Genomic DNA, 11,338 nt, shown 5'->3' on the forward strand with positions numbered 1-11,338 from the left:
CCTATGGACCTCCTGCCATTCTGTGCTCAGTAAATATGAGCAGTGGCACTTATGAAAAACATGATGCTGGCTTGAAGCCTCTGCCAGCCCAAGAGAAGTCAACTACATCCTGTCCGTGGAGATTCTTACATGCTTTGTAGCTTCAGGAGATGCTAAAAGCCTGGATGGGCATTTCTTGGCTCCTCACCTCTGCCTTGAGACCACAAGCAAGTAGGTGGCCTGACATCCAGAATCATCAGTGGCTTGTTGAGTGTGGGAACAAATGACTGTTTCACTACAACTGGAGCAGTTGCTGGGGGGGCCTGACCAAGTGGGCTCAGGTGGTCTCAGGCCTGTGCAGTGTTCCTTGTGCAGGTTGCTCTCTACAGCTGTGTGCTCTTGTGTATTCCAGGCTACGAACCTGTCCCCAGCAGACCCCAATGGCAAGGCAGATCCCTACGTGGTGGTGTCTGTGGGGCGGGAGCAGAAGGACACAAAGGAGCGATACATCCCGAAGCAGCTCAATCCTGTGTTTGGAGAGTATGCAGGAAGTTTTCATCTACAGGTTTAATAGGAACAGTGCAAATCTGGGGCTTGGAATGTGGTCCAGCATGCACTGTCTTCTGTTCCTTTCTGATGGAGAATCTTGTACTGTAACACAAAGGTTCTGGGCACATGTCTTGCCCCCAGCTAACTCAGGAACCATCATATTTTGGGTTAGGAGGGGAGCACTCCCAAGGGAGTGATTTAAAAGTAGAAAGCCAAGCAACAACAGAGCATTGGAGAACTTTTTTTCCCTAGCTCCAGGCCCTCTACCCAAGGGCGTACATTCCTGGAGGAATAATTTCTTTGTTTGAACATGCACACTGAAAATTGCACACACTGAACTTATGGAGAACCAAACTCTACCAGAGGTCTTTGAGTTGCCAATACAATTCTTAAATGTGCAGGATGATCAAAGCAGAGCATATGTTTCATTTCCACCTCTTAGCTAATTGCACTTTCCCTGTTTGCGTTTGTCCAGAGTTGTGGAGCTGACAGTCTCCTTCCCCACGGAATCAGAACTCACTGTGGCAATATTTGATCATGATTTGGTTGGATCTGATGATCTGATTGGAGAGACCAAGATTGATTTGGAGAATCGATTCTACAGCAAGCACAGAGCCAACTGTGGAGTGGCTGCTCAGTATGATGTGTAGGTACTGGTGTGACGTATTAGGGCCATGAGACTTGTTCTTCTCACCTGCTGCGTGTAGGTGACAGAGCCCCTCCTGTTCTGCAGGACAGAACATGTATCTGCAGTGTCCTTTGATCAGGTGCTCCACAGATTCACTAAAAGTTACATGGGTAATGCCATCTCCTTTAGACTCCCACCAGCTTCCTGTGATAGGTCTAACTCCTACTGTACACTAATATACTTTGCATAAAATAGCAGAAACCTCTTTAATGCTTTCATATTGGCGTTTTCTGAGAGAAGTGCTCACGTGGCACTGACCTCTTTCAGAAAGCATAGCTTTTTTCTCTGGCAGTAGCTGATTTTGTGAGGCAGTGACACTCAGGGCATCTGATTTCCTCTGGCTTCAATTCTGTATGGATTCTCTGGTGTCTTTGTCCAGTTTTCTGTAAACTATTCTTCTCCTACCCTGCTACTGCTGTGGTCATGGAGTTGAGACCCCAGCACAGCTAAAACCTCTTTCCTACTTAGGAACTGCAGCTGGAATCGCTCCTGCTGCTGCTCTGAAGCAACAGGAGCAATGATCCTGTGCAGTTCAGGTCAGGCTTGTTTTGGGCAGAGCCTGTTAAGCTTTTAATTCATTAAGATTTTGTGTGCTGTGATTTTTGCCAGTGAGCAGGGAAAACCTGAGCAGTACTCTGGTGGCACAGCCTGTGCTGTAGGAAGGGAGTGTGTTTCACAGACTAGGAAAGAAACCTGTTCTGTGTAAGCTGAAGAAGTTCTCAATGCTTTCCCTTCCATGCAGAAACGGCTACAACATGTGGCGAGATGCTTTCAAACCCACACAGATCTTGGATAGTTTATGCAAGAAAAACTCACTCCCTGCTGCAGAGTACAGACGGGAGGAGGTCAAAGTGGACAACAAAATATTCAAGGTTCCTCCAGAGGCTTTTCCTGAAGGTACAGAGGGTTTGATGAACAAATGCTGCTCCCTTAAACAGCTGCCTGTGCTCAGCAGTGCACATGCTGGTGGGGTGTGGGAGCCCACCAGTCTCTCTGGCTCCCCCACGCTGTGCCCTGCATCACCCAGCATTTTAGGTCACCACAAAGAGCAAAGGAAACCTGTTTGCATGGCTCTGATGGCCATGGGGGGGTTGATGGTATTCTGATGGCTGACACTGGCACAAAGCTGTACCTCCATCTGCTTGTGATCGGTATCAACAAGATACTGAAGTCCTTTTTTATCGTTGTGGGGTTGGTTGTTTTTTTGAGGGGAGATGCTTTTTCGGTCTCCTATTTTCAGCTGGCTTTGTTCAGGGATGCTTTCTGGGATGCCCACTCTGCTGCCAGTGGCTTTGGGTGCTGATCACCTTGTGGACAGCTTCTGCTTCTCCTGTGTTGTTTTTCTTTCCTTTGAACTGGTATTATAAACCCTGTGCCAGGGCCACAGATGTCCAAGAACACTCATCACCAGCAGTGATGGAGAACAGGCCTTCCCTGAGTACAAGCCTGCCCTGCTGTGGCTGAACCTGTGCAATTGAATCCATCCTGGAGCAGGGACTGGATTCAATTGTATGAATAGATATATATGGCCAACTTTACTTTCTGCTTGTTTCAGTGCAGCTGTTCCTTGGTTTTCCGCTGGTCTCTATGGCTTGTGCAAAGAATGGGAAAGAAATCCTGCTCAGGAGAGGGCAAGGAGCCTCCAAAATCTCTTTTCCCCTTTTCTCAGGTCACTGGGTAGCTGGGGAGGGAGAAATTAGATCCTTTCCTGGTGTTCCCTTAGAGCTGGTTCTGGTTGAATGTGGCTGCAGCTGGTGCCCCATGAACCTCTGCTGTGCTCAAGTCCTGCTTGGGATGGTTTAGGTCTCAGACTGATCCCTAAAGGGCAGATGCTTTCCATAAACCCAGGCGTGGGTGGGTCATTGTGCCCTCACCTGTTGGTTCCTGCTTTTCACCCACCAGCAGGATTTGGTCTTAAACTGCCATTTGGCTTCACTGTTCCAAGTGACTCAATGGATCGTACAAAGTGTTCATTAACAGACAGCTCTGTGTCCTGCCAAGTGATGAATAATGATTCCTGGAGCACTTCTGTGGCAAAAACTCATCCATGGATGTTTTGGCACTACCACAGAAATGTGGGAACTTAAACTCCCTGGAGGGTCACATCCTCCTCAATGTGCCCTGGATCTTTTTCCCAGGACCATAGTAAATTCTTTTTTGCCCTTTTCCTTGTTATTTATTTTTGCTTGTTTGTCTTCCTGCCTACTATTTCTCTCATCACTGCAGCATGTTGAACTCATTCCCTTTATCCTTGCCCTCCTGCTTCTCCCCGTTTGTTTCTCTGGGGAGGTGCTTGTTTGTCCAGTCTGTCATCTTCTGTTCCTTGTGCTGGTGACTAATATCCTGACATGACTCTTGCTGGTCAGATGCATTCATCTCTTCCCTGGCTGTGTCCTGCTGCAGAGGCCTCTGTGAGGAACACGAGAGGAGTGGCAGATGAGGACTGGTCAGTGGACGATGAACACAAGGCTTTGTATGTCCTGCAGCACTGGGAGGAGATGCCAGGGTATGGGTACAAGCTGGTGCCAGAGCATGTGGAGATCCGGTCTTTGTACAACCCGGGGAACCCTGGGCTTGCACAGGTGAGATGTGTTTTCATGCCAAGCCTAGACATCGTTCTGGGGAAGGACCTGCTGGGCAGCTGGTTCCCAGCCCCCTGACTGGCCTCTTGTTGCCCTTTTGTCTCCTCATTATGGCACGAATCCTCCGCATAGCCCCGTCCTGGGTGCGTGACAGGAACTGTCTGTGGATAGCTGGCACTGCTATGAAGTGAAGACTGTTGGTCTTGGCTGTCCTTTGCTTAGGTCCACCCTCTGACCTCTCATGGTGCTTCTGAACACCCTTTCCTCAAGGAACCTCTGTCCATTGATGTCGTGTTCACAGTGCTGGTGACCCAGAGTCCTTTCTGTGTCCTCAGGCTGTGTAGCCCTGCTCTGATGAGGATGCTATGAGGGTGGCAATAGACCTGCTCTGCCTTCTGAGCCCTGCTACCATGCACCTCAGTGGATGGTGGTGTCCTTGCCTATCCCTACCTCCTCCTCTTCAGTGTCCCTTATCACTGCTGTTTTGCCCCAATGCAAAAACCTGGTTCTGCCCCCTTGGCTTCTCCCTGGGGCATGATGTAACTGCTGGCTGGAGGAGAAACATTCATCCCCAGTTTTGTGCAGTGCAGTCATCTGAACTCACCATTTTAATGTCCTGCACAGAACATCTCCAGTTTCTTCAGGTACTGGAGGTCTGAACAAGGCAGAGCTCTGCAGTCATGCTAGCTGTTGGAAATGCGTGTGAGTAGGGCAGAGTCAGACACATCAGCTTTTAGTTTTCTTGGTTTGGCTTAAGAGTTGCATCACCATATGCTTCTTATTAAGACAGAGGAACATGTTTGCCTCTGTTTGAAATGGACTCAGTGTGGGTGAAATGCTTCTTGGGAGCAGAAAGAAGCAATTTTTGGTAGCTTTAATTTTTCCCTGTCTAAAATCTGATCATGTGTCACTCTAAAGTGCTGGGAATGGAGAGAAACAAGCAGTGGCTTTCTGGTGAAAGCTTTCCTTGCGAGCCTTTGCTCCTTGAGGAACTGGAGGGTATAGTCTGCCTTTTGAAGTCTCTACTATCTTCTCTGATCAGGGCTCCTTGCACATGTGGATTGACATGTTTCCAAATGATGTCCCTGCACCACCACCTGTCAACATCAAGCCACGACTGCCTGTCAGGTAGTGCCTGTGGGAGTGGGGCTGGGGAGCCTGTGTGGAGGGTCACTGTCCCTCCCCGTGGGCAGTGGGATGTGCCACAGGGTCCTGCACAGGCTGAGGGTCTGTGCTAGCCCAGCATGCAACCTCCTCTCTGCTGCAGCTCTGACCATGAGAGGGTCTCTGGAGTGTATCAGCATTGGCCATGGACACTTCAGCTGCACAAGGGTTTGGGAAGGGCACATTAATGTCTCTGGGACTGGACATGAAGGTGATAGAAACCCAGGTCAGAGCTACTCATCAGGCTCTATTTTGGCTAGTGCACACATGTCATCTGGGAGCCTGGAGAATTGAAGTTGAATGAGAAAATCTGCTGTTTTCAAGGATCTAATGAGGCTGTTGAGGTGGAGGGTCCAGATTCTTCTCAGAGGTGCACCTGGAAGGACAAGAGATAATGGACACAAACTGTAGCAAGGGAAACTTCAACTGGTTATAGTGAAAACATTTTCCCAGTGAGAGTGAGGCTACCCTGGGACAGAGAAAGAGGGACCCAGAGATATGTGCTGGGATATCCATCCTTGGTGATATTAAAAACTCATGCAGACAAGGCCCCAAGCAACCTGGCCTACTATGAAGTTGAGCAAGAGCTGGGAGCAGAGACTGCAGAGGTCCCTGCCTGCCTAACCCTTTCTGTGCTCCTATGGCTTAGCAGTGCTGGGTGTGTTTCCCCACACACCAGCAACTTGCTCTGCAAAAGCTGCCTGTTTTGGCTGTGGGTATAGTGCCCAGGAAGATTTTTGTGCCTGGCAGTGAGACCACTGGGCTGTACTTGGCCAGAGGAGTCCTGACAGGGGACCAGTGCTAGGAGGGTTCAAGTCCTGCTGCTCTGCTGTTGTGGGCTTGACCTGCTCTCCCAGGCACCGGACATGTCTCACCCTGTGTCCTTCCCACAGCTATGAGCTGCGCGTGATTATCTGGAATACGGATGATGTGATCCTTGACGATGTCAACCCAGTGACGGGAGAGCCTTCCAGTGACATCTATGTGAAAAGGTCTGATGGGAGCCAGGGCCTGGCTGCCCTGTTCCTTGCCCCGGCCCACACCCTCACTGCCTCCTCTGAGCCTCTGCTTTTCTCTGCCTCAGAATGAGGTGCCCACTCCAGTCCTCTGCATGGACTGCTGCACCCCCAGAGATGTTGGTTAGGTGTCACTCTGGTTTGGCTCTTTGTCCCTTTCCTTTCCTGCTACCCCATGAAGTTCAGCCCTTCCATCTTTCTACTCTGCATTTGGGGCTGGCTGACAGGGGTGGAAGGTAACTGAGTTTCTCCTGCAGCTGGATAAAGGGTCTTGACCATGACAAGCAGGAGACGGATGTTCACTTTAACTCCTTGACTGGGGAGGGCAATTTCAACTGGAGGTTCATCTTTCGCTTCAACTACCTCCCAACCGAGAAGGAGATCACTTACAAGAAGAAGGACTCTGTCTTCTCTGTGGAGGAATCGGAGTTCCGGGAGCCAGCTGTTCTGGTCCTCCAGGTCTGGGATTACGACAGGATTTCAGCTAATGACTTTCTAGGTATGGTGTGACCCGCTGGAAGTTGGTGACCTGTCCTTCACTTTGCTGGAGTATTACAGCATTTTCCCTGGCATTCAGCTCTCTAAGAAGGGACACCAGGAGCATCAGATCAAGCTCTTTAGCTCAGAAGTCACCTGGGCTGGTTTTCCACATGTGAGCTATAGGCAGAGCCTGGAGATATGCACCTTTCCTACACAGACACGTAGTGCTTGCATGCTTGACCCAGGGCCTTGGTGTCCTCTGTCAGGGTCTGTCATGCCACAGGACTTCCAGGTTCTGCTTCCTCACAACCTCTCTGATAAACTTGCTTAACTTCCCTGCTCTTACTTAGATCTGCAGAATCCAAAGCCTGGGCCAAGGAGCAGTTTTCCCAGGAGCTCATGTTGTAGACACAGGGACTGACAACCTTTCTGTGATTATTGGTGCCTGAGTTGCAGCATCCCATCACCAGGGGCTCAGAGCTTCCCTGGCTGCTCTGGTACTTTGCAGCAGTCAGACCTACTGAGCTGGGCATGCAGCAAGGCCTGCTGATGAAGCTGGGCTAGTGGTGATTCCACCCACACTATGCTAATGCAAATGCTGCTGAGTCTCTCCCATTTCTGATGTCATCCACAAGTTTGTAGCACTCTGCTCAGTCGTCCTTTCCTTCTCGAAATTGCAGCCTCCCCATTAAAAAGCTGCCCCTCTGCCCTAGTGTCTCTTGGGCAGGTTAAAACTCTTTATTCTTCAACATTCCATAGTGTATTTAAGGGGCTTTGCCTCCGTGAGGTACTTCTAGTGCTTCAACAATGCTACTCAGGCCATGAAGAAAGCATTAGACAGCAATGCCAACAATTACTGGCATGCACAATCTCAGGAAGTCCTAGTCAGGATGGGGCTTCTGCAGTGCTTATTGCAACCTCCTGCCCCAAGCAGGGCTAAATGCAATGTTGCTCAGGACATTGTGTGGGTGAGTTTTGAGTACCTCCAAGCATGAAAGCCCCAGCACCCTCCTGGGCCTCTTTTCCTGGCTGCACTATTCTCACAAGTCTCTTTTTTTTTACTTGCAGCATTGTGTGTGCATTACCTTATGTGCTTTAATTATCCATCTCTGCGAAGAGTCTATCTCCATCTGCTCTATAGCTTTCTTTAGGCTGTGGGAGAGGCAGTAAGATCTCCCTCTTGATCCCTCTGATGTGGGATGAACATGCACGTGTCTCTCACCCCTCCTGTGGCGCATACTCCAGCCTTAACTGTCTCAACCACGGGACTCTCTCTAGTTAGTTGACATTTTTCTGGTGTTAGGGGCCCAAAAGTGGGCACTGTATCCAGCTGTAGTCTCAATGGAGCTGAGCAGAGAACACCCACATCCCTTGGCTGCTTTTTCCAGTACAGACCAGGACCTGATAAGACTGATTTGTTGCAAGGGCTCAGTGCCAAAGTGGGACAGGAGCTCGTTCCAGGCAAAACAGGGGCACAAGGCCAAACAGGGAAATGTACTTAAGCTGTACCACATGCACACCAAACTGGCCACATCAGAGGTGGGATGAGACCCAGGGCTTCTGCTTCCTGGTCTGTAACTCTTGAGCTAATCCTTTCTTATGCTGAGCTTCAGGTTCTCCACATGTAAATGTGCAGGACTGTGCTAGATTATTGCAGCAGCTGGGACCACTCGTGGTGGTGGGAGCAGGGCAGAGACAAAGCCAAATGTCATGTGGGGCTGACCTCAGGGGTTTCACCATGAGCTCTCTCCTCCCCACTGTGCCTGCAGGCTCCATCGAGCTGAAGCTGCATGACATGGTGAGGGCAGCCAAGAGCTCTGAGCATTGCACCATCAAGATGGCCAAGGAGAACGCAACACCTCGCTTCTCCATCTTCCGAAACAAGCGCACGAGGGGCTGGTGGCCCTTCATCAAACTCAAAGAAGATGAGGAAAGAGAGGAGGGGGAGTACAAGAAGAAGAAGAAGAAGAAAAAGAAGTGGAGCAGCTCAGTCAAACCAGAGGACGTGGAATTCACAGACTCCAGTGGGAACAAGTACCTGCTGACGGTAAGGTGAGGTGCTGGCACTGGTGGGCAGAGCCAGTGTTTTGCCTCTGCCTTGACATGGCAACCTGTCCTGCATGTACATCATCTACAAAGGCAGCAGAGACCCAGCTTGTGCAGGGTCTGGAAGACTTCTTCCATCTGCTGCAAATCCAACACTTGTTCTATCCAGAAGTGCCAGTTGCAGTGGCATGCAGGGGTGTCCATGTCTTCCTCTGAGCTTCCCATAGAGCAGTGCTCCGTGGAAAGCTGTCCTGGTTTGGGAGTGGTATTCTCCACTTTAGTGTTCCCACTGAAACACGCCAGACCATGCATTGCTTGCTGACTCCTCTGTCCTCCCCCTGAGGTGGGATGGAGAGGAGAACCAAAGGCACAAAAGGTAAAGATCATGGGTTGAGATAAGAACAGTTTGCTAGAAACAGCAGTGAAATAAGAAAACAAACAGTATCAACAACAATACTAATAACAGAGTGTAAAGACAGGTGAATGATTCACACCCAATTGCTCACCCCGGGGAACTAGCACACCCTGCACACCTCTGGAAAAACTCCTCCCCACTCCACCCCCTTCAAATGTTGAATGTTGTGAGGTGGTGTGGAATAACCCCAGGGTCCTGCCGCTCCTCCTGGCTGCTGCAAAAATTAACACTGTCCTGACCAGAACCAGGGATAGGAAGCCATGTGCCTCTTTGCTCCCTGTCAGCCAGCTAGGACAGCAGTAAAAGCCTGTCCTGGGCTCTCTGCCTGCCCCAGAGAGGCATGTACCAAGTGACCCAGGGCACACTCCTGATGGCTCTGACAGTGAACCGTTGTGTGTCCCCAAGGGTGAGTTTTGCTCAGTGCCACTGTGGGAGGCTGCAGACATATCCAGATAGCTGGGAAGTGCATTACAATACAATTCCTTGTCTGCAAAACTGTTTCTGGCCAGACCACAGTTTCCACTAGCTGTGAATTAAGACTCTGTAGGTAACGAAGAAAAAAGATCTGAGCAGCTGTAAGTGGAACTGGGAGAAAAAAACCCAGTTGTGGCAGGGTGTGTGGTCAGCAGGTTGGTCTATGAAGCAACACATGACTGTGGCTCAGGCATGTTCCCCCTCCAGGGTAAGGTGGAAGCAGAGTTCCAGCTGCTGACTGTGGAGGAGGCTGAGAAAAGTCCTGTTGGCTTGGGTCGAAAGGAGCCTGAACCCCTGGAAAAGCCCAAGTGAGTATTAGCACCTGTAGCATGGATGGACAGTGCTGTGTTCTCAGCAGCTGTTTGGATTGGACCAGGAGCATCTGCTTCTCAGGAAGCTGGGAGCAATCACTGAGGCCCTGGGCAGTGGGTTCTGCAGGACAGGGAATACTAGGGCTGCCCAGAGCCCGAGTGGGTGCACAGGCCTTGTGGGTATAGCACCTGGCCCAGGGCTGATCCCAGGGAGATGCTCAGGGCAGCTGTGCAATGTGTACATTGCTTGTTCAGTGGGCAGCTCTGTCCGTGTGAAGGAACCCGTTGGCCACGCGGGTGCAGGACAGCTCTGTGGGGCTGTCTGAGAGCCCCATCCACTGTCTCCAGCATTCCCACCACTACTGCAGCTGCTGCAGCCCCTGGGGTGGTCCTGTCTGAGAGCAGCAGGAAATGGTGGTGATTTGTGAGGGTAGCAGGACACCAAAGCAGATGTGCTGCTCTGTGGATTTGAGTCTGTGCTTATCTGTTCTTTCCTTCCTCTTCTAGCCGGCCCAAAACTTCTTTCAACTGGTTTGTGAATCCCATGAAGACCTTTGTGTTTTTTATCTGGAAGAGGTACAAGAAATACATAATTGTGCTGTTCATTGTCACTGTTCTGACTATCTTCCTGGTTCTTTTGATTTACACCATGCCTGGATACATCAGTGAGAAGATCATCAATGGATAACTGCTCTTCAGTACAGGACTACTCAAAGACACAGTGATTATGGCAGGAATGGAGACTGCACCAGAAAGTTTAATGAAACTCTGCAGGTGCAGAAGCAACCTTCAGAGTGAGAGACCTGCAGAACTGGATGTTCTTTGAGAGTCTCATTTCATGTTGCATACCATGACATGCAAAGAAACCAAGTGACCAACCAATTAAATTAGACAAAGTCCTTGAAGGACAGTTATAACTTTGTGAAAAAAAATATTCATCGTGGGACTGGCATGGGAGAGTGGGAAAAGAAGATCTGCTGGGGCTGTCCCCACAGACATGGCAGCTGAAATCAGCTCTTTCCACTGAAGATGATTCTGGCAGACAGGGACATACATAACCATCCATGTCCTGGCTTGACAACACTTGGCACTTACCAGGCCTTTGCCTGAAGAGTTCAGAGGGAGAGAGCAGGTCTGGTGTAGGGTCTTGGTGAAGGTAGGACTGAAAGACCTTTGAATGGGACTCTCCCAGGGAGAAGGATGACAGAGACAAGGTAGCCATGAGCTTCCTCCTATGCCAAGAACACAGGAATGACTCTTGGAATTGGAGTCAACTCTGGTTGTGGTAATGCTCTCCAGGGCATGAACTCTTTCTGGTTGCCACTCCTTACAAGCTGTTGAACAGCTTTTCCTGCATGTGCTGGGTAGGATTCAGGCTTGCTTCATTTTCATTTTGGCTCTTCATTTCCTCAGGAATAAAAGCTCCTTGACTGCTCTCTCTGATGCTGCTTGTGTTTTGTAGCTGCTTTCTGGAGCCAGGTGACAACCTGCTGCCTGCAGTCCTCACTGCTGCCCCTTTGCCCTTCATCCTAGGCAGCACAGCAGCAAGGACTGTGCTGGGACAGCATGGGGTCGTGAGCCTGAATCTGTGTTCGGTGTTGGGCTGATGGAAATTCAATGAGACTTGTTCTCAG

At 50.0% G+C, this 11,338-nt stretch overlaps 1 protein-coding gene across 1 annotated transcript in view; it reads left to right on the top strand.

Annotated features, from left to right (window-relative positions):
• Positions 1–10,392, top strand: part of LOC103804655 (fer-1-like protein 4) — a gene marked incomplete at its 5' end in the record, with an annotated part of 15,661 nt that extends 5,269 nt beyond the window's left edge. The window contains 10 exons of the mRNA XM_009077268.1: positions 392–519; positions 1,004–1,174; positions 1,959–2,113; positions 3,620–3,798; positions 4,841–4,926; positions 5,856–5,954; positions 6,236–6,477; positions 8,228–8,505; positions 9,601–9,701; positions 10,212–10,392. Of these exons, the coding sequence (XP_009075516.1) occupies positions 392–519; positions 1,004–1,174; positions 1,959–2,113; positions 3,620–3,798; positions 4,841–4,926; positions 5,856–5,954; positions 6,236–6,477; positions 8,228–8,505; positions 9,601–9,701; positions 10,212–10,392 (1,620 nt within the window). The remainder of the gene's footprint in view (positions 1–391; positions 520–1,003; positions 1,175–1,958; positions 2,114–3,619; positions 3,799–4,840; positions 4,927–5,855; positions 5,955–6,235; positions 6,478–8,227; positions 8,506–9,600; positions 9,702–10,211) is intronic.
• Positions 10,393–11,338: the final 946 nt, after the last annotated feature.

Source organism: Acanthisitta chloris, unplaced genomic scaffold (assembly GCF_000695815.1).
Source record: "Acanthisitta chloris isolate BGI_N310 unplaced genomic scaffold, ASM69581v1 scaffold42226, whole genome shotgun sequence".
In the NCBI taxonomy this organism is placed as follows: Eukaryota; Metazoa; Chordata; class Aves; order Passeriformes; family Acanthisittidae; genus Acanthisitta; species Acanthisitta chloris.